We start from the raw sequence: 21,094 nt of genomic DNA on the forward strand, positions 1-21,094 counted from the left end.
CGACCCTCGCTCCTGAGAGCTGGCTGGCGTGGGGCTCTCTATACATTTCCCTCCCACTCCCCCTCGCACCCTCAACCACGTCTCAGCTCCACATCTTTCGCCAACATGGGTAACACCAACTCTCAGATGCTGGATAGCATCGCCTCCAGCTCGAATTGTATGCTCACCGCCCCTACGGCTCCAAGGTGGCCGAACAACCCGGCTGACTAGCTCCACAGTCGACCGCGATGAAGTCGACCGTCTCCGCAAGCGCTTCATGAAGCTCGACAAGGTACCAAGCCCCTGACTGTTTTGAAGAGCTTGGTCTCTTCATGATCGCATACCTTACCGCGCAACTGCTAAACCTTGGCCCAGGACAACTCGGGCACCATCGAGCGCGACGAGTTCCTTTCTCTCCCCCAAGTCTCCTCGAACCCCCTCGCGACCCGCATGATTGCCATTTTCGACGAGGACGGTGGTGGCGACGTCGACTTCCAGGAGTTTGTGTCGGGCCTGAGCGCCTTTAGCAGCAAGGGCAACAAGGAGGAGAAGCTGCGCTTTGCCTTCAAGGTCTACGACATCGACCGGGACGGCTACATCAGCAACGGCGAGCTTTTCATTGTGCTCAAGATGATGGTTGGCAGCAATCTCAAGGACCAGCAACTGCAGCAGGTATGCTTCCTACAAGCTTGCAACGGACAGATCACGCGAGCACAAGTGGCGGAACGACGAGGGCCTAACTGGACATGTCTGGGACAGATTGTGGACAAGACCATCATGGAGGCGGATCTCGACCGCGACGGTAAGATCAGCTTCGACGAGTTTACCAAGATGGTCGAAAGCACTGATGTGTCCATGAGCATGACGCTTGGTACGCTCCCCGGCATACCCCGGCCTGTCGATCGCGACGCTGACTGCCTTGCCCAGACTCCTTTTGAGGAATCCATGTTTTTCTTTTTGCACAAAATTTGCATGCTTGGGTCGGTGCAGCATGGCGTTCGGCAGGGTACTGGGCTATTGATAGGTGAGGGCTGCAGATGGCGTGTCATGACATTATGGCCATGGTCAACAAGTTTTTGGACATGTGGAATCGAAATCCCCTTCCGCGAAGGGATATCCAACGAGACATTACCATCGTGTGAACTGGACTCTCATTGCGAGCTGCTGAGGTTCGTTCGGGCGTTTATGATTTGACGCAAACTTGGCCCCAAGGCCTACGCCGTCTGACCGTACTTACCCAAACCCGGAGCATAGCCGCCACTTTTCCCGCCACGGTGGGTTTCGAAACAGATCATACTATCTGGGCCAGCTGTCTACTTGGTCTAGAGAGGGCGACATGGTAAGCATCGAGAGAAATGCTACCTCGGGGCACCGCGGCTACATTTAGGGAGCAGTCATTCATCACCCCAGCTGTGCCCGACAAACTGTCGTCCAGCACTGCGTCGACCCACTTCAACCGAGCGTGGGGCATAGAGAAGCGCCACGATCTGTCATTTGTCAATCATGCGGCGTCTGACACCACCTCCACTCGAATCCATGTCACTGCCGGACTTATCTTTCCAGAGTACCTGCCGAAGCTGATGCTAACCCAAACACCATGACCCTCTACTTCGCGTCGATACGATGGCAGACTTGTCCTTCTTTTCGAGATTCGGTTTCACGGGAGAGGATAGAGCAGACTGCCACGAACTTTTGAGACGATTGTTTCCGGAGCATGAGCTGACGACGCACAAATACCAGGGGTACTGCAGCTACACGGTTTTGCTATTGTATCGACCAAGATACAGACCAGCGCGTCCGCGGAGTGCGCTGGGAGAAGAGTTGGAGATTCGGCAGTCTGGTCAGAATCGAGAAGTGCCAGTCGAACAAGGAGCCCTTGATGACGAGCACGACGATGGCTTTTGGAACCAGTCCCTCGTCGTCCAGTTCCGGCCGCCGCCGTTCGCCCTCGACATCCAAACAGCCAGCCTCGCCCGAACCATCTACGGCGCCTTCGCGCCGCGAGTGCGCTCCCTTGGCCGCTTTGCCGCGCAAACCCACCACACCATCCACCGAGATGCTGCTCACTCTCGTCACCAGATCGGCGGCGATGCCGGGGACACATCCACCCTAACCATGACCGCCCAAACCCTCATCCCCGGCCTCCCCTACAGCGCCATCCAACCGCACACCCCGCACCTCTCGCCCGCCCAGCGCGCGCGCCAGGAGGCGCTGGTCGCAGACTTTGCAGCGTTTCTCGCGCGCGGCTGGCGGCGCGACAGTGACGGCGAGCTCCCCCTCCAATCCGGCCCCCTCAACGCCGCAACGCCGCACAAACTGCGCCAACTATCCGCACACCTGCCATCGCGCCGGCTGCGCTCCGCCGCACGTCGCACGCTCGCCGCGCTGCCGCTCCTCCGCCTCTTGCCGCTGGCGCTGAACCACGGCGACGTCGTGCCGGGGAACGTCATGGCGGCGACAGACGGATGTGGGATGGCGGGCCTCGTCGATTGGGCTGAGGCGGAGGTCGGGGCGTGGGGCGTGCCGCTTTATGGGTTGGAGTTTTTGCTTGGGTTTGTTGGGAGGGGGGAGGGGGGTGACGTCGTAGGGGGAGGGCAAGGGGTGTATGGCGCGGAGGCGTGGGGCGCGCAGACCATTTACAACGACGACACAGCGGCGGCGTGGCGCTGGACGTACTACTCGTGCGCCGGCGAGCTGCGGCGGCTTTTCTGGCGCGAGATTAAGCGGCGGATTGTGGAGTTGGCCGTCGCTGAAGACGAGCGCGGCGAGTCAGTCCAGGGACAGAACCTGGAGGAGGAGGCAAAGGGAAAGCCATCTCTGATGCAGGCGATCCGCGTCGCGCGAGACGTGGGCGTGTTGCTGTGGTTTGGTTTTGCGTGGGAGGAGGGCAGGATCGATCGCGTCGTTGATGGCGTGCGTGATCCGCGGGAGGTTTTGCTGTTGGAGACTTTTTTGGGTGTGGGAGGTAGGGGGGAGGTGGGGAGGGGGAAGTTGTGAATGGAGTAGGATGGTGCCTGACTGACTTCCTGTTTGACGTTGTGTCACAATATACATACCAAATCCATCGTGTATAAAATATGCGTGTATCATTGGATTACAACTCTACCCTAACCCTACCATAGCATGCACTATCTTACCCCACAACATAACAGCCTCCTGTTTTACAGTCTTTAAACCCTTCGAACCTTTCCCTCTGTGTAATACAGCTGCTCCCCCTGCGTGACCACTCAGCCTTTTCGTAGCCATCCCGTCTTCCGTGTTCCTGGTGAAGATTACGTCCTCTTCTCTTCCTTCTCGTTTCGATCGGATGACTGGCTGGCTGGCTGGCTGGCTAGCTAGCTGTTTTGACCACGCGCTCTGTTGATTGGTTGGGTGCGTGGGATCAGGCGAGGAGGCGACTGGCAGGCTGGGAGGTTGGCTGGCAGGCGGTGCGGATGGACGGCGGAGCAGGAGATGAAAAGAAAGTTGGACGCGTACGCGGACGCTTTGTAGATGGATGGATGGATGGATTGCTTGAGCGGACGGCCGCACCACACACACACCATAAGGTAATAGCAGTGCGACCACTTCCCTTCCCGTTGCCCTTCTCCAGCTTTCCACGCCTACTCCTTGATCTCTTCGCGCAGCCCCCCAATTGTCCTTTAACGCATCCATCCTTCATCGAGTACACGTCGCACCGCACCGGTGCGTAGTCCGACCACCACCGCCTCTATCCAGCCCGCGCAACAATCGCCCCGAAAGCGTGCGCCTCTCCTCCCATCTCGCCTCGAACGTGATTTTGACAGCCGTTAAATCACCGACCCCAATCGACGAAAAAAAGAAGAAGGGAAGAAGATGAAAGGCGGATATATGTTTTACAAGGGAACACCAAGAAGGGAGGAGGAGAAGGAGAGGAAGAAGATGAAAAAAGGGACGCCGCCAACGCATTTGCAACGAAGCCGAACCAAATCAAATCAAATCAAATCAAGCTGAAAAGGCGGAACGAAGAAAAAAACCCACCAAAAAAAAAAAAAAAAAAAACCGAGCTACTGTAGTAAGGCAGTCTAGTATCAAGGCAAAGCCAAGGTTTCAATCAAGTGGGAAGAAGAAGGAAGAGCAAGAGCGGTCAATCGAATGAATGGGAAAGTAGGCACGCAAGGAGTCGGTATGTATGCTCAGAACACAGCAACGCAGAGCAACGCAAAGCAAGGCAACGCATCAAGCACGCACGCACGCACGCAAATAGACAGACGGAAAACAGGTAAAAAAGCTCTTTTTTGATTCAATTGCGTCCGCGCTACGACGGGGGTATACGGGGACGGAAGGACGAAGAAGAAGTGGTGGTGCAAGAAAAGCGCGGAGACTGGAGCTCCTAGGTATCAAAGGGGGGTGTGTGTGTGCTAGCTCGACGACGTCGTCGGTTCCTGCTAGAGGGAGGGGAAAGAGAAGAGAGAGAAAAGGGAGGCGGAGGTGTGAACGAAGCAAACTACTTCGACTCAACTTCCACCCATGGCGTGACGTGACTGAAAGACGGTTATATCATGCCGCCAGGACCCCACGTGCCATTCTGCCGCAGCCGCCTCAACGTCTCGTCCTCACTGATATCCTCCCTTACGACGCGCTGCCCATGGTGCGGCGGAAAGTGCGCCTGGGTCGGCGTCAGCGTGACGCCAGTTTCCGCCTCGGGCTCGGTCACGACGCGACGCAGCGCGGGCATGTCGTCGCCCTCGTGCGGCGCCCACTCGTCGCTGGACGACGACGCCGGGTGCGTCGTGCGCCGGTTGGGGGCATGGTGTTGCTGGTGGTGCACGCGCAGCGGCTCCGAGAAGTTGCGGTACGTCGACGCCCGCGGCGTGCCTTCGCCGTCGCTGTAGCTGGACGACGCGTGCGCCGAGTTGAACAGCGCGTCGTCGGCGGTCGTTGCGGCGCCCGTGGCGGTTCCTGGGACGCCGAGGCGGCCGTTGTCTGTCTCGGCGTCCGAGGCTTCGGCGTCAGAGTTGGGGAGGACGGTGTCGTCAGAGCGGGCGTCGGCAATGGCGGTGGTGGGCGAGGAGAGGCTTGTCTGAGATTTTTCCCGTGCTGCGGCGGCAATGACCAACGCTGGGTGAGGAACAGATGCATGATTGTCGTCGGTGGTGTCGGCGCGGGAAATAGTGCGCGAAAAAGTCTCGTCTTCGATGCTGGCTTCGTAGAGCGTGCTGAACGGTCGGTCGTTGCGACGGCGCGCAGCGACTGGCGGAGGCATCTCCAGGTCAAACTCGGACTCATCCGTGAGCGGAAAGTCTTCAGCGCTCGGAGGGGAATTGGCGAGCTGTGGAGGAGAAGGCTCCGGCGGCGACTGATGCTGAGGCTGAGACAGCCCGCTGGGCTTGTATGGGGCGTAGCCATTGTTCTGCTGCTGAGACGAGTCGGGGTGGTCTGACCGAGAACTGCTCACGATGCGTGCGTGGGTAATAGAATTCTGCTCAGACTGACGGGGTCTATGCTGGAGGGGAGGAGTTTCTGCGCGGTATGGATCATAGTCATCCAAGTGAGGCGGCATCGGCCGTTTAAGCGGTTGCTGGTGTTCTTGATAATTGTTTTGGAAGCGCTCCTGCTGGTGACCATTTTGCTGACCGTGAGCGCGCTGGTCGTGGGAGCCACCGTGGTATTGCTCGTGTGGTGTGTTGTTCCTGCTTTGGTGTTGCATCTCATATGCCGGGCCCTGTGGTCCAGGCGATCGGCGGTTGTGCTCGTATGACGCAAACTCCGACTCTCCATGACCGGGCGGTCCAGGCGTGTAGCGACCCATGGGGGTGTTGTTACGCATAGGACTTGGTGACGGGCGGCCCATTGGCGTTGGACCGCGTCCGTGCTCCATGTGGTTGTAGTAGTCCTGCGGCGCCATGTGTGGCTGACCCATTGGTGGCTGGCCCATGGGAGTAAACGAACGCTGTTGGCCAGCGCTAAAAGCAGTATCACTTCTGGGTGGCGGACCGTACATGCCAGGGCCAGGGGTGCCGCGATTCTGGGGAGGAGGGCCTTGCGGATGTCCCATTGGCGTGAATGAGCGATCTTGGCCGACGCTGAAGCCCGTGTCGTTTCGCCTGGGAGGACCATAGCCATCCGGACGACCCATCGACGGTGGACCTCCTCTGCCAGGATTTGGCACTGCACGACCAGCCGGCGTAAAGGCGCGCTGTTGAGATCCATTGGTGAGCGAACGTTCGTATTGAGGGTTGATGGGCGGCACAGGCGGAGCGGGAGACTGGTAACGAGGGGGGCCCCGGTTGCCTCCCATATCGCTGGCATTGCCAAGGAGCGGAGCATTGGATCCGTAGCTCGTGTTGGACCATTGCGAGTCCTGTGTGTCGGTCCGTTGGATTCCTTGAGGTGGGAGCTGGGGCAATGTAGGCTTTCTCGACACTTGGCTGCGGTTGGCAGAGCCCACTGTGGTCGACGAGTTTGACCGGGTAGGCTGGCGAGAGCTGTAAAGAGGAAGCGTGGATACGGAGGACTGGTCCGAGCGCTGATACTTGAAATCGCTGTCGAGGCTTTCTGGCGAGCCGTTGAGATTGGGCAGGGTCGGATTTCTCGGAATATTTGGTCGACCGTCCGCAGCCGAGCCCGCCGCAGCCTTCCGTGCGGCTTTTTCTTCCTCCATGCGGATTTCCTTGTCGGCCTTTTCCAGCGCTGCCCTAGTCGTATTGCTCACGACGCGATCCAGCCGTTTGTCAACCTTGCGTCGGCAGTACCTGGACAAGCTGCCATCGGCACTCGGAATGTAATGCCAGAGGAAGAGCAGGTAAAAGACGGCTGCCAAGATGAGTGCGAGTGCCGAAAAAACCCAAATCACGAGCGTGAACAGCATGGTCGACAGAATGACGGCCTGCTCGTTGTTCTGGTCGGCCAGAGTTTCGAGATTCTTGAAGAATTGGTCGACGCCTGAAGTGTCGCCCCTGGCAGCGTGATCGCCGACGGGAAGCAGATCCGCCTTCATGGCGGCCCAGAGCGTCAGAGCATTGACGACTTGGCGAGGACCCTCGGCCAAGAGAATGCGTATCGCGCCCTTGAATTGAAAATAGACGAACAGTGCAATGTAGTCGACGCCCTTTTTACTCTTGGTGAGCTCGGCAAAGACCAAGAAACGCCTCCAGCCGCGGCCGCCTTTGTATATTCTTGAACTCTGAAGTCTTGCGGCCAGAGGGTCCAAGTAGCTGTCGGCGACTCCACCGCGACGGATGACGCGAATGGCTCGGATCCACTCGAAACCGCAGAGCACCCACGAGAATATGATGCAACCGGCGAAAATCCATTTGGAGATGGACAGCTTGATGGTGGGATTGACCTGACTGGACCACTTGTTGAAGGCGAGCAAGTTGACGGCAGTGAAAGTGTCGGCGGCGTAGACGGCAATGTTGATGACGCTAAGTATCCAGAGCCAGAGGTACGAGAGCTTCGTCTTCCATGACGAAGAATCAAAGTCGGTCAGGGTCTAGCGATCGTCAGTTTCATTCCAGCCTTACGACCCAGCGCGCCTAGAGAGCATTCATCCACTGCCGCGGCTGCACCCGAGGAATCATCCTCTAGTGCGGCTGAAGCCAGAACCATCATAGGGACAGTCCTTCGCCGTCGTGGATTGGCCCAAGGGGCGCATGTTGTAACGCGATGCAGTCACTTACGATATAGTCCCACTTGGAATCCTCGCTAATGGCCTTCTCCCTGTCCTTGCTGCGTCCAAGACAAGGCATGATGGATGTTTAGAAACGAATGAAGAACAGTCCTGCTGAAGAGTGGGGGGGTATCGAGAGGACTGGAAGAGAGAAGTGAAAGTGAAAGTGAAGCAGATGCCAGATCTGGTCAAACTACCACACCAAGGAGAACAGCGCAGCTGAACGTTGGACCGCCGACGGAGGGAAAAAGAGAGAGGAGCGACAGAATGGCGGTCGGAGTGGGGGGAAGAGAGGCGGCTTGAGTTGAAGTTTGTACCTGGGGTGGTACAAAGAGGGTCCGTGGAATGAAGCTTCGCGTTTCGCCGTCCGAGGGAAACACAAGGCGATAGTAGTGAGCGTGGGTGGGGGCGCGCCTATTTTGGGACGGCAGCGCGCATATTTGGGACAATGGAGCGAGGAAAGTTAAAGAACGGTGTGCAGGTATTCTGGTGGTGAACGATAGTCGGTCGGACGCCGTCGACGTCGACGGCAGCGGCGCGCAACGGCGAAAAGCCTAGCTCAGCGGACCGGGAGCGGTTGTAAGGTTGGACTCGGTGGAAAGACGAAGGGAAAAAGGATTATTGACGAGAGGGAGCGGACGAGCAGGCGAAGAACATGGCTCGATGGTTAGCGCCGGCGTCGGGCAAGAGAGAGAGAGAGAGAGAGAGAGTCGGTGGGCATGGAGTGGGGAGTGTCGACGGTGCGAGTGTTTCGCAGGCGTCAAACGTGAGTGAGGGACTGGGGGCGGGCGGGTACCTGGCGCCGCTCTCTATCTGCGTCAGTGCGCTCCAGGGCTTCATCTGCACTCGCCCACCGAATGCTCCCTGTCGCCGTCAAATGTCACTGGCTGAATGCGCTCGAGAGCTGCCGAAGCCTCTAGTCGAGCCCGCCTGAACGATTGCTCTTGATCGGCTATACAAGCGCTGGACGTTCCCTAAGCAGTCCCCTGCTTGCTGTTGGAGGTGCCACGACTTTTGCTTCCTTTGACCCTGTCATTCGGGTGGCACGGGCGCCAAACCAAACCAAACCAAACCACTCGACGTCGATCCGTCAATGCAGCCCAGTCCATCACATCAACCACCCGCTCTCCACTCTGATTTTTCGGACATGTGTCCCAATATTCGCTCTACTCGCTCACCATCGCTTCTCAACTCGCCCGTCGGCCGCCGTCGTCGCTCCGTCGGTCAACCTGCGACGCTCGTGTCGTCGCCGACGGGCTCCACCCTGCCTGAGCCGCCGTCGCCGCACGGGAGGGTCCCGGCCAAAAGCCACCATGGTTCGCCGATTAAATTTGCAAAGTGTGAAAGCTGCAAGCAAGCTCTCAACCTCGGAGTATCTGAGCTTAAAATGACAATCGCCCTGCTCATGTCTTCGTGTTTGAATCAGCCGCCCGCCCATGTCGTCCGCCGGCACAAGCTCCATTGGGATGCGCGTCGTCTTTTCGATCTTCGGTCTAGCGACCCCATCCCCCCACCCGCCGTGCGCCACACCTGTGGCTCCGCAACTTTCTCACTCACTGACCTCATCGTGTCATCCTTCACCAACTGCTGTGTCACTGCTTCGTTTCATAAAACTTGTCCATTCTGTTTTCGCTCTTAATAGCTTGTCTCTGTAGACTCATTCTTCTGCTAGTCGTAAACCTCTTGATATGGATTTTTTTACAAAGTCTCCCAACCCCATCATGATGCTGAAAAAGAAACCAAAAAAACGATTCTTCCTCTGCCCTCCTACAACTCGTCGTGACCGCTGGGCTCCTCGTCGTCGGGCATGCCTCCAGCGCCGCTGTAAAGCTTGCTGGTGATGGGGTATGCCACATTCGACAGCTTCTCCTTTTGCTCCTCAAAGTCCTCGCTCGACGCCGTGGCCGCGTTCTCGTCAAGCCAGTCCTGAGCCTCCTTGACAGCGTCCAAGATCTGCAAGCCAGTGCGTTAGCCCATGTTTCAAACACAAAACGTCGCCTCCGTGCCACGGCAATGCTTACCGTCTCCTTGTCCTCGTCGTCAATCTTGCTGCCGAGTCCTTGCTCGTCGTTGACCTGGTTCTTCAAGCTGAAGGCGTAGTTCTCCAGAGAGTTCCTGGCCTCAATCTTCTCGCGAGTCGCCTTGTCCTCTTCGGCGTACTTCTCGGCCTCGGCCACCATGCGCTCAATCTCATCCGCGCTGAGGCGGCCCTTGTCGTTGGTGATGGTGATGGACTCGGACTTGCCCGTGCCCTTGTCACCGGCCGAAACCTTGAGAATTCCGTTGGCGTCCAGCTCGAAGGAGACCTCAATCTGAGGAACACCACGAGGCGCCGGAGGAATGCCAGTGAGCTCGAACTTGCCGAGCAAGTTGTTGTCCTTGGTCATCGAACGTTCTCCCTCGTACACCTGGATCAGGACGACGGGCTGGTTGTCAGCCGCAGTCGAGAAGATCTGGCTCTTGCGAGTCGGGATCGTGGTGCCGCGCTTGATCAGCTGCGTCATGACACCGCCAGTGGTCTCAATACCGAGGGTAAGAGGGTTGACATCCATGAGGACGACGCCAGACGCCTCCTCCTCGCCCGCCAAGATACCACCCTGGACAGCGGCACCGTACGCGACGGCCTCGTCAGGGTTGACGTCCTTGCGAGCCTTCTTTCCGAAGAACTCCTCAAGCATGGCCTGAACCTTGGGAATACGGGTAGAACCACCGACAAGGACAATGTCGTCAATGTCGGCCTTCTTGAGCTTGGCGTCCTTGAGAACTTGCTCGACGGGCTTGAGCGTCTTCTTGAACAGGTCGTTGTTGAGCTCCTCAAACTTGGCGCGGGTGAGCGTCTCCGAGAAGTCGTTGCCATCGTGGAAAGATTCGACTTCAATCTTGGTCGACATTTGCGACGAACTGTTCACGATTAGCTCAAAGTCCTCCCATACTTCGCGCGGCGAGACTTACAGGGTACGCTTGGCCTTCTCGACCTCGCGCTTCAGCTTACCCATCGTCTTGGGGTTCTTGGAAATGTCGACATTGTTCTTCTTGTTGTACTGCTTGACAAAGTAGTCCATGACGCGGTTGTCAAAGTCCTCACCACCAAGGTGGGTATCACCAGCGGTAGCCTGGACCTCAAAAACGCCCTCGTCGACCGTGAGGATGGAAACATCAAAGGTACCACCACCAAGGTCGTAGACAATGATCTGGCGCTCCGACTTGTCATCCTTCTTATCGAGACCGTAAGCCAGGGCAGCCGCAGTAGGCTCGTTGACGACACGGAGGACGTTCAGGCCGGCAATGGTACCGGCGTCCTTGGTGGCGGCACGCTGGGCGTCGTTGAAGTAGGCAGGGACAGTCACAACGGCGTTGCGGACAGTCTCTCCGAGGTAGCCCTCGGCGACCTCCTTCATCTTGCCGAGAACCATGGCGCTGACCTCCTCGGGGGTAAACGTCCTGTCCTCACCCTTGACCTCGACGGTGACACGGGGTTGACCACCCTTGTTGACAACCTTGAAGGGGAAGTGCTTGATATCATTCTGGACGTCCTTGTCGCTCCACTTGCGGCCAATCATGCGCTTAATGTCAAAGATAGTCCGGTGGGGGTTCGATGCGTCTACGCTGGGGTTAGCAATTGCAAAAAAGTGGGAACAAGCAGCAAAACTTACATTGGTTCTTGGCGGCGTCACCGACAAGACGTTCCTCGTCCGTGAATGCGACCCAAGAAGGTGTGATACGGTTACCCTGGTCGTTGACGATGATTTCAACCTTGCCGCCCTTCATGACACCAACGCAAGAGTATGTGGTTCCCAAGTCGATACCGACGACTGGACCCTTGACGGCGCCCTCGTCGGCCTGGGCCCTCGCCGTGCCCAGCAGCACCATGGGTGCGCAGATGACGAGGAGGAGATAGAGGACCGTAGTCCATTGGAAGCGCGAGTTGGCGCCTCTCGACCGCCGAGCCATGTCGAACGGTGGTGGGGGTTGTCGATCAAAGGGTTGTTGTAGCTGTAGCTGGAGGGAAGCTGTAGGTAGCTGTGGCTGGAAGCTTTGGTCCGGCGCGTCTCTCAAGCGCGGAAAGAAAGAAGGGGGGTATCACAGAAAAGACGAAGGGGAAGAAATGGTCTGGTGGAGAGAGAGAGAGACCGGGTGATGTGGTGAGAAAAGACAAAGACCTCAACCCTGGTAGAAGAGGTTTATGTAGGCGCTTTCTCAAGTCACCACCGTTGCCTTTTCGCTGATGCTTGAGCCCGCGGGTAATCAGCGTCGCCGCCTCCGGAACGGGCTTAGTGCGAGGGCCGTAGCCGCAATAGGGCAAACTGCAACCTGTCCTTTACGATTGCACCTGAAGCTTCCAGAACACGGCCCCAATCATGCTCGGCCCTCCCCCATCAATATTCATGCATCCGATGCTTCTTCAAGAAGCTCGTCTTTTGCACCTTGTCGTCGGCCACGGACTGATCACCTCTCGCTCACGGACGCACGACCTCAGCTACCACTTGGCACTCGGAACCTTCGCTTGCCGTCGACTGCTTCAGACGAGACACCTGGCATCTTGTGCTACTCTAGCTTCTCGACGGAACACTGCTCAAATTTCTGAGCGCCACCACCACTTTGACTCATTCTAAAAAAGTTGCCTTCAAGCGACTAGCCGAGGGGCGCCGTCTGCAACGTGGTCTCGTCGTCCATGGCGGTTCTCGTGGCCCTGTTATCAACCCCATGTTACACTCTCCCGCGTGCGCCATAGTTGCTCGTGCGATCCCCAGCAGATTCTCGGGATTCGGAACATCTTTCAAATTTCCTGGCGGTGTCATTTTCTGTTTCTGTTCTGAGTGTCTGGTTCCTTCACAATGTCCATTTTACATCAGCTTTCCTAATCGGGAAACTCTCCATCCACAACTTGCATCACGACGATGGCAGGTCATGAGTCGTCCGCCTCCAGTGGCGCGTTGCCTCTGAAGACTTTGACACGTTCGCCTCATTGTCATGACTGCTTCAGAGGTCGCCTCTTGCCACGACTTGTAGCCACGTTTTGCAAGTCGATTACCTTCTAGTCCCTTCTAACGCAAGGCTGCGCTTGAAGGACAGAAATCACTTGTGTACTGAGGACATTTCGGATAGTCTGACGACTCTGCATCCCGATGCGTGCAGCTTTTGAACGCTTCTCAAGTCTTGACGCGACGTGAAGCCACAAATGCTTGCACTAGCATTCCGATCCCATCCATTCCCACCACTGCATGATGTTACAGCCTCACGTTTTTGTCCGAAATCTCAACACGCGAGCAAGGTTGCCAAAGCCATGGCGCAGCTCTCGTAGTCAACATGGAAACCGACGACCTGCCCGAGCAGTCAACTGCCTAAGATAATGCTGGACTACAAGTACATGCATTTCCCTCTCCTTGACCGACTCACCAACAAGCCCATCTCATCATTCTCAGAACGCCGACTTGACAACCGAGTAAATGAAAGCCATCTGAGCCCCAGACGTCGCACTTTGCAGCTACTGAGTCCCCATCGACTGCACTCATCACCACGCATTTTCCTCTGACCACGGTACGTGAGTGAGTATCCATCACACTTTTCTTACCGATGTAGCACTGCAGCTTCACACCGCAAAGAAGCGTCCGTTCACCTTCCACCGCGCGTCGGGGGCAATCATCCGCCGTCGCCATCGCAAGAATCAGAAACCAGTCATTCATCACCGCAGCTGGACCTGTAGTCATTTCCTTCGATGTCAATTCATCCACGTATATATTTACATGTACTGTGTGCATGGCTAGCTACGCAGCAGGGCAAAGTAGCCGCACACAGTCTACGTGATCGGAGCAGTCCAGCCCAGTCCAGTCCTGTCCGGTCCAGTCACTGGCTGCATGAGACTCCGTACCTACAACGCCATAGGGTCGACGCCAATCCCGTCCGTGTCCCTCCACTCCATCAAGCCATCTATCTGTCTGTGCGTCTGTGCGTCTGTGCGTCCGTCCGTACATCCAGCGCAAAAAGACATTAGCAATTGGATACTCGGACCACTGCGGTAGGCAGGCTGGACGGACGGACGGACGGACGGACGCCTGGACTGACAGACAGACGGCAAACAGGCAGACTAGACTGACAGACGCAAAAAGTCTCGTCTGGAAATGTCGTCTTAACGAACAGCATGAAAAGAAAGAAAGGTAAAGAAAAGAAGAAATAAAGAAACGACAGGGCCCCGAAAAGCGAGAAGAACCCAAACCCCCTTCTTAAACCTCTCGACCCCCTAAAACAAACTACTATGCTTCTTCGCCAACGCGCCGCCCGCGCCCTCCGACACCAACGTCCGTAGCCCAAAGAAACTGCTCTTCTTGGCGCCGCCAGCTTGCAACCGCCGCCCAGGGTCGCTCGGCCGCAGCAGCCCGCCGCCGCCAAAGTACGCGCCGGGCCCCACGCTCGGCCCGCTGTGCCAGTTGGAGCTGGCGTTGGCGTTGGCGTTCGCTGGGCGCAGAGGGACGGAGGGCTGCGGCCGCACGTGGCGGTCCGGACGGGGCGAGGGGTGCGGTTGAGGTCGCGGCGCAGGCGGGGGCGCGGCGGCGGCGCGCCCTTGCGGAATCGTCCACAGCCCGTTGCTCAGACGCTGTGGTTGCGGACCGTGAGGGCGGCGGAATGGACCAGTGTGCTGGGGAGGCGGCGGCGTCGGCGCCGCGTGTCTACCAGGCGGTGGGTGGTGGTGTTGTGCTGGCGGCCGCGGCGATTGCTGCTGCTTTGGCGCGAGGAGGTTCTCTTGCGTGCCGTATTTGCGGCGGAGCCGCTCCGTCTCTTTGCTCACTTGGGCGTCCTTTTTGCGTTTCTGCTTCTCCTCCGCCTCGACCATTTTGCGAATCCGCCTCGTCTCGTTGTCGAGCTCCCATTGCGCGCGCGGGTCCAGCCGGGGCCCCGTTTCCTGGCGCTGTGACGAATTGGCGTTGCTATTTGTGTTGATGGGAGGTAGCGATTGCCTTTTAAGCTGGTTCGGGGTGGGTGCCGGTGCTAATGGCCGCTGTTGATGCGTTTGGCTCGCGGTCCGGACTGGGGCTGGTGCTGGGGCGAGAGCAACAGCCGGTGTGGCCACGCGGGCCGGTTCGAGGGGGAGAGTCTTCTTCCGGGTAATCATAGCACCGCTGTTCTTCCTCGGATCGCTCACGTTGAAGACCTGGTTGATCTGTCCAAAGTAGATGTCACGGATGGCTGCCGCCGACAGAAGCAATACGACCTCCAGCCCCTTGGGATCCTCCATTTCCACTCTGAACAGATTCGACTCGTACACCGTCACTTCACGCAGGGAGCGGAACAGGGCCACGGCAATGTCTGGTTCCTTGGACTTTTTCTTCTTCTTGGCCGGATCTGTCGACTTGCCCGTCATATAGCACGTCAGGTCCTTGGACAATTTGCTCTCCCTCCTCCACACAAAGTTGAGCTTCGGGGTCGTGATGTCGGCGGCCGGGTCGTTCAAGGTCCTGTCCAATGTCGAGGCGCTGGGTAGCCGGAAGGTGACTTGCGGCATGCTGAATTCGTAGCTGGCGGCACCACCCCAGGACCCGCTCTTTTGCTTTACCGTGACCTGCTGGTCCGGGTCGTACAGCTGGATTGTAAAGTTGGCGGGCAGAATTGGCTGCGGCATGGGAGTGACGCCGCCATTCCGTCGGATCTCATCCTGCGAGAGGGTGGGCGAGGTGAACTCTGGCTTGACCAGAGTCTCGCCGTAGACGACATCGGGGTTGAAAGCATCGAACAGGCCCGCGGCGTAGCAGTTTTTGGACGAGATTAACGAAGGATCGGGATGGCGGAGGGAATAGGCAACCTCGGGCTCGCCGCCATGGATGGAGTAAAAGAATGCCTGGTGATGCTTGACGCCGTCTGGCGAAGCTTTGAGGAAAAAAGCTGGACCTGGGTTAGCACGAGGGGGGCAAGCAACGGACCATGTGAGTGGGAGGTTACTGACTAGGGAGGTTCTCGTCGAGCATTGCGCGGCGAGACAGAGACCAAGTCGATAGCGATGGAGGTTGACGCGGCGACGCAGGCAAAATGAGGTCCCCGGCGAGTAAAGAGGGAGGCAGAGACGAGAATCCTTGCGGGCCTGAGAACAGGCGGCAGTTTTTGTTTGAGGCTGTGGTGTGTCCGGGATGTCGCAAGCTGCGGAGCGCAGGCTGATGAGCGGGCACGGGCCAATCCCGATCCGTCCAGAGGGTGCTACGGGCGAAGCTCAGCTGGTGCTGTCCCTCTGCCCCTCCTCGCTCGGCACACTCTGTTCTTTGTTCCCGTTCCGCCGCCGCTTGCTTGCGTCGTTGGATGTTTGGGGCTTGGTCACCAACACTGCACTGCTCCACCGTCCGGATGCTTCACCTCACCGCAGACGGATCGTCGTGCTCGGCGCGGTGGTGCACAGCCTCCCGTCGGCGGCCTACTCTGCTGTATCTGAGAAGAGAATGACGCGACCCCCGCCCACCACATCAACACCAACGAGCCCATCCTGCTTAGTCGAACCATCCTGCCGCTGCCTTAAGCCCAAGACGTCGTTAGCTGCGAGCCCGCAACGCGCAACGCGTGTCCACCCACTTGCGTACCCCGGATCGCCTGATTATTAGGTACACCCTCTCGGCTACCCGGTACCCGCTCCACCTCGGTAGGTGGCTTTTGCGCCGGAGAATCTGGGGGAGTCCGACCATACGCGAATCCTGCATGCATGCTGTCGCCAACTGCACTCTGGCCGTTGGCATGGCGAGCAAAACTTTCGCCTGCAATCCCTCTGCCGTTGTCATGTAATTGACGCCTGCAGGGCCGTCGATAGGCTACCTCTACCGAGCAGATAGGATTCAACACCCGCCCTCACGCGGGTTATAAGTGCATTATCGCCGTACGGAAAGGATGCTGAGTGCTCCTCGTGTGCACAGTCTAACCAACTCGGCTCTAAGCTGCTGTGATTTTTCTTTTTTCTATCTCTCCCTCCCCTCCTCGACAATGCCACAGCCAGTCCCGCTGCAGCGCCTCCCATACGCTGCGCCCCGCGAAGCCTTCATAAACGCCCTAGAAAGAGATGGCTGCGTCATCATCCAAAACTTCACAGACAAGGAGACGTTAGCACAAGCAAGAGCAGAAGTCCAACCGTACCTGGACGCTGAAGAGAAGGGCTCCTCAGTTGGCGGTAAGATGACGCAGGCTGATGAAGCGCGCCGCCCTCCAGTCCTCCGTTGATAATATAAGCACCGTCAGCCAACACGACTGCTCCCCTGTAGCTCTAGAAGGCCAGACCAAGACATGCACGCGTCTGATCGGCCGCAGCGCCACGGTGCGCGACAAGTACTTCTCGGACCCGCTATACCAAGCCCTCGTCGACCATTTCCTGACTCTCACCACCACCTGTTGGTACGGCACCGAGCCGAGCACCACCGTCTCGCCGCCCGTGCTCTCCATCGGAATCACCATGGACATACAGCCCGGCACGCCCGCCCAGCGTTTGCACCGCGATGACAAAAATCACCATGCCCGCCACGCCGCCGCGTCGTCGTACGACTATTCTTCCAATGGCAGCCGTGACGTGCTCCTCGGCCTCTTCGTGCCCGGCTGCGACACGACCCGCGCCAACGGCGCTACGCGCGTCGTCCCTGGGAGCCACCTTTGGGGCGATGAGCGGCCCGACTTTGGCGACGATGGCACCAAGGGCGTTGTCGACGTCGCCCTCCAAGTGGGCGAGGCCATGGTCATGTTGGGCAGCTTGTACCATGGCGGCGGCGAGTACAGCCGCCTGGACGGCAAGAGTCGGACAATGCACATCATGTTTTGCTGCTCGGGCGTCCACAGGCAGGAGGAGATTTCCTTCCTTTCGTATCCAATCGAGGACGTCAAGACGTACTCGCCACTGGTACAGCAGCGGCTTGGGTGGAAGCAGAGCGAGCCGAACTTGGGTTGGGTCGATTTGAAGTCACCAGAGTTTCTGCTAAAGTGAGGCACTTGGTAAACTGCGACCATCTGGAGCCCATTGGCTATTGCATGGCTGGATGTTGACATGGTCTTTTCTCGCTTCCAGAAAATGACGTCAGTGGACAGTAAGTTCAAGCTTTTTGGTGACGCAGGGGCCTGCAGGTAGTCGCTGGGGTTAGTACGAGGTTCGCGCGTAGATCCATCAAGCTTGCATACCGGCCGATAGTGATAATGCCGACTGAGAGTGATGTGGAGAGGCTGTGGCACTGTCTGGTCAATTTAAGCATCTACATCCTGTGCGACGTGTAAAGAAATTTGCGGTGGCAGTGACAACTGAGATGCAAGCCTATTATTTGAGAACTCTAGCCTAGAGTCATCCTGCATGACGGACAAAACGGAAACTTGTGCTGATCAAAGGTGATTATTGAGTGTTTTGAGACTCGGAAAGTGAAAGCAAGGAAAACCGATAAACCAAAAGACGCCACGCCACACATGGGTATCGAGCCGTGAATGCATGCAAGCGGACCTTGGAGGCCTCGCCTTTCGTAGTGTGGTTGGGACGAAGGGAAAAGTGGTATCTGGGTATCAAAGAACATCCATGACGTGTGTAAGAGGTGATTGCAGCAGCAACATTGTGCGCTGTGCCTCAATGCTTGCTCATCGCTTAGACGTAGGTGCGGCGAAAAGTGCCACGCCGGCTACAGATGTGTCAGCATAGGGTTGGCTGGTTGGATGTACGTGTGTTGAACTTACTTGCCCTCGGCGGTGCGCCTGTGAAAGACGTAGGCGCCCAATAGGAAGCTGGCAAACCAGAAGCAGGCGCTGATGAACGCGAAGGCTTCGTCAGCCTTCCACTTGCTGCAGTAGCTGTTGTCGGTCAAGCCACCCCAATGGAAGGCCCTGCCGCAGTTGATGTCGCCGATCCAGTCAACCAGCAAGCCGAAAGACGCAAACCAGGCCAGCGACAGGAACAGGTCGAAAGGGTAGTGCAGGAAGGTGAAGGTGAAGGGAATCATCCAAATGAGGGAGAAGAAGATGGAGAGGGCGGCGATGATGAGGGTGTAGATCTCGCGACCCTTGGGGCCATCATAGTCATGGTGGTGCTGGTCGTAGAGAAACCAGGCCGTGACTCCGAGACAGACCTGTTCGGGGAGGTGTGGTCAGCCAAAGGTTGCCAGCCAGTCGGGCGCTTTGCTTTTGCTTGGGCGTTATTACTTACAGAGGCGGAGACGAACTGGCCGAAGCGAAGGAAGAGGCTGACGAGACGACTGAGGATCATCGTGGTGTATTTTGGGAGGATTCTTTGGTGGTGTTTGTTTGTTTGGGAGAATGGCGAGTGAGTGACTGGAAAGAAAGTGGCACTGGCGGTGGTTCCAAGCGAGTGGTTTAATACCCAAGGTAAGAAGTCGCGTCTTGAAGAAAACAAGGCACACTTCTGTTCTGTTCTGTTCTTGCTGCATCCCTCAGATCCCACCCACCTCATTTCGCTGCTGGTGACCTCAGGCGCGCACAAGCCTTGGCCCTTGCAGTCGTGATTGGCCAGGGCCGGATGCAGTGTGCTCAGCCCAATGCAAGCAAGGAAGCCACAAGCCTCGCTCTCCTACGTCAGCAGGTCAAGGCGAAGCACCACCACCACCACCACCACCAGACATCAGACATGCTGTTTGCTCATTGCTACGTGCCAAACTCCGAGTGGACCTGCACAAAAGTCGAAAGAAATGAGACTCTGGGTCTAGCGGCAGTGATGAGCCACTGCTCCCTTAGCACGACTCTGATGGGGGAGGACTACTCCTCATCGCAACTTCAGTGATAGATGACGATGCTCTGGCGTAGTAGATGTGATGGTGGGCGAAGGAGCCGCCGCACTATTAGGGACACTCTTTTTCAACTGTGGCAGTGAAATGGAAGAAAAGTCATCAACCAGCCATCTTGTCGGGCAAGCCACGGCGATGCGCAGCGAAAGACGACGTCAACGACAGTCGAATCATGTCGAAGCCGTGGTGTGGTCCAAGCCTGAGTCGGGTCTGAAGCGTGAGAGTACCCCGTCGGCCTCTGACTCAGCCCAGCTAGCCGAGCCCACCCCCAACCTTCCCCTCGCTGCAGCCACTGATCAACACTCACACCTCTGTCTGCACCAAAGCCCGAACCGTCTGATCCGGTAGGCCCTTTGCCTTTTCCTTCACGCCCCTCGCCTTCGTCTGGGTGCCTTTCTTTTACAGTCTTGTCACATTCGAGTCTCTACCCCCAGCCACCACTTCCCAACGCCACACATGTGGCTCCGCTGATCTTTTAGGCAACCACTCCATGGGATTTGGCGCGCTGCTGAGAAACAACAAACTTCTACGCTTTACCTGTCCCCTCGCTTTTTCGTTACTTGTTCCGTTCTAACAAGTCTCACTGCTTGTCCCCACTCGTTGACTGCCATGCTTACTCTCGCTACCATCTCCTGGGCCATTCCCCCCATGTGGACGCTCTTGGGAGCATTCGTTCTGTCGCTACCGCTGCTTGCAATTTGTTACAAGAATCACCTTCAAACGACCCCTTATTCAAAGGCCAGCTTCTTCGACCTGCCCCCGGAAATTCGAGACATGGTTTACGAAGAATTGATCGACTCGAAATGCACTCCAACGTTCCCCGCACCTGTACCTCACTCTCCACAGCGCCTCCGCTTTGGCTGGCCGTTACAGAAGAAGAAGCCCTCTTTTAACAGATATGGGATTTTGCTGGCAAGCCGCCAAGTTCACAAGGAGTTCACCGCTGTCATGTGTAAAAAAGCGCTGTTCGTCTTCCAGGTAGAGGACAGCGCAAAGGAGATGACCGGCAGCCTCTGGCCTCTCGACCAGGATACCATGACCAAAGTTCGCAATTGCGAGATCCGGGTCATCGCGACATCCACCATGTTGGGCTCACGCGATCCGCGAACCATGCCTCGGGAGTGGGAACTGCGCGAGAGGGTCTGCGATGTGCTCAGCTCCATGGCCAAGGTCAACTCTTTGCGACTCCACGTGCACGCCCAGCCCGATCGGCTTTGGAATCCACTCTGGTTGTGGTCTGCGGTTTCGCAGCAGTTCAAGTGCGTCGACAAGCCCACCTTTACCGAAATCACATTTGGCCTCGAGTCGTGGACACTGGGAGAAAACTGTTTGAAGAGAGATGCGGACGGGAAATGGAAATGGAGGTGCCAAGCGGGGGACCATGTGGTAATGGATGATCCGGAGGGTTGGCAGCCCATCCGTGAATTTTGCGCAGCGCTGTACTGGGAGTGTCAAGTGTGTCAGCAGCGGGCCGCTTCGTGAACGGCTCGGGCTGGCTGGCCGACGGTGTAAATGGCAGAATTATGAACAAATCAGCAGCGACCGTTGTTGGGCACCATGGCTGTGGCGGGTTATCGGCTGCTGAAGGCTCGGTGTCAGAAGTGTCACCTAGACCTGGTCGGACACCGAGTGCTCCCACTAATCCTGCTTCCTGCTGATGTAAAGAGACTGGAGCTGTGTCTACAGGATTACGCTTTCACAATCTGTGCCGTGTGTTGGGCGCAAAGTCTCGACTGCTGCGGTCGGACTAGCCATTGGA

At 57.4% G+C, this 21,094-nt stretch overlaps 9 protein-coding genes across 9 annotated transcripts; 5 read left to right on the forward strand and 4 right to left on the reverse strand.

Annotated features, from left to right (window-relative positions):
• Positions 1-58: 58 nt before the first annotated feature.
• Positions 59-1,070, forward strand: J3D65DRAFT_629312 (uncharacterized protein). Its single transcript, XM_066800731.1, has 5 exons — positions 59-157; positions 219-271; positions 355-651; positions 739-850; positions 907-1,070. Exons 1-5 carry the CDS (start codon positions 106-108, stop codon positions 915-917), a joined length of 525 nt encoding a protein of 174 aa, XP_066653617.1. The 5' UTR covers positions 59-105; the 3' UTR covers positions 918-1,070.
• A 504-nt stretch (positions 1,071-1,574) lies between these two features.
• Positions 1,575-2,976, forward strand: J3D65DRAFT_678322 (uncharacterized protein; the record flags this gene model as incomplete). Its single annotated transcript, XM_066803663.1, has 1 exon — positions 1,575-2,976. Exon 1 carries the CDS (start codon positions 1,603-1,605, stop codon positions 2,974-2,976), a length of 1,374 nt encoding a protein of 457 aa, XP_066653618.1. The 5' UTR covers positions 1,575-1,602.
• Positions 2,977-5,797: 2,821 nt separating this feature from the next.
• Positions 5,798-7,688, reverse strand: J3D65DRAFT_555470 (uncharacterized protein; the record flags this gene model as incomplete). The annotated part of the gene is made up of 2 exons (XM_066797229.1): positions 5,798-7,432; positions 7,620-7,688. Coding segments are annotated over 2 exons (1,704 nt in total), but the record flags the coding sequence as incomplete, so codon positions are not given.
• Positions 7,689-9,211: 1,523 nt separating this feature from the next.
• Positions 9,212-11,813, reverse strand: J3D65DRAFT_629324 (heat shock protein 70). Its single transcript, XM_066800732.1, has 4 exons — positions 11,263-11,813; positions 10,562-11,210; positions 9,631-10,510; positions 9,212-9,562 (listed from the first exon to the last, which is right to left on the reverse strand). The coding sequence occupies exons 1-4, from the start codon at positions 11,558-11,560 to the stop codon at positions 9,377-9,379; spliced, it is 2,013 nt and encodes a 670-aa protein (XP_066653620.1). The 5' UTR covers positions 11,561-11,813; the 3' UTR covers positions 9,212-9,376.
• A 1,440-nt stretch (positions 11,814-13,253) lies between these two features.
• On the reverse strand, positions 13,254-15,707 carry J3D65DRAFT_629332 (uncharacterized protein). The gene is made up of 4 exons (XM_066800733.1): positions 15,546-15,707; positions 13,900-15,484; positions 13,705-13,847; positions 13,254-13,662 (listed from the first exon to the last, which is right to left on the reverse strand). Exons 1-4 carry the CDS (start codon positions 15,565-15,567, stop codon positions 13,598-13,600), a joined length of 1,815 nt encoding a protein of 604 aa, XP_066653621.1. The 5' UTR covers positions 15,568-15,707; the 3' UTR covers positions 13,254-13,597.
• J3D65DRAFT_427980 (uncharacterized protein) lies at positions 15,476-16,328 on the forward strand. Its single transcript, XM_066796161.1, has one exon. It carries the CDS (start codon positions 15,727-15,729, stop codon positions 16,186-16,188), a length of 462 nt encoding a protein of 153 aa, XP_066653622.1. The 5' UTR covers positions 15,476-15,726; the 3' UTR covers positions 16,189-16,328.
• On the forward strand, positions 16,140-17,869 carry J3D65DRAFT_629339 (uncharacterized protein). Its single transcript, XM_066800734.1, has 2 exons — positions 16,140-16,745; positions 16,837-17,869. The coding sequence occupies exons 1-2, from the start codon at positions 16,469-16,471 to the stop codon at positions 17,544-17,546; spliced, it is 987 nt and encodes a 328-aa protein (XP_066653623.1). The 5' UTR covers positions 16,140-16,468; the 3' UTR covers positions 17,547-17,869.
• A 110-nt stretch (positions 17,870-17,979) lies between these two features.
• On the reverse strand, positions 17,980-18,572 carry J3D65DRAFT_629348 (uncharacterized protein). Its single transcript, XM_066800735.1, has 2 exons — positions 18,275-18,572; positions 17,980-18,219 (listed from the first exon to the last, which is right to left on the reverse strand). The coding sequence occupies exons 1-2, from the start codon at positions 18,535-18,537 to the stop codon at positions 18,186-18,188; spliced, it is 297 nt and encodes a 98-aa protein (XP_066653624.1). The 5' UTR covers positions 18,538-18,572; the 3' UTR covers positions 17,980-18,185.
• A 1,072-nt stretch (positions 18,573-19,644) lies between these two features.
• J3D65DRAFT_629351 (uncharacterized protein) lies at positions 19,645-20,931 on the forward strand. The gene has a single exon (XM_066800736.1). It carries the CDS (start codon positions 19,945-19,947, stop codon positions 20,815-20,817), a length of 873 nt encoding a protein of 290 aa, XP_066653625.1. The 5' UTR covers positions 19,645-19,944; the 3' UTR covers positions 20,818-20,931.
• The last annotated feature ends 163 nt before the right edge of the window (positions 20,932-21,094 follow it).

This window comes from Phyllosticta citribraziliensis (assembly GCF_038025025.1).
Source record: "Phyllosticta citribraziliensis strain CPC 17464 chromosome Unknown J3D65scaffold_8, whole genome shotgun sequence".
In the NCBI taxonomy this organism is placed as follows: Eukaryota; Fungi; Ascomycota; class Dothideomycetes; order Botryosphaeriales; family Phyllostictaceae; genus Phyllosticta; species Phyllosticta citribraziliensis.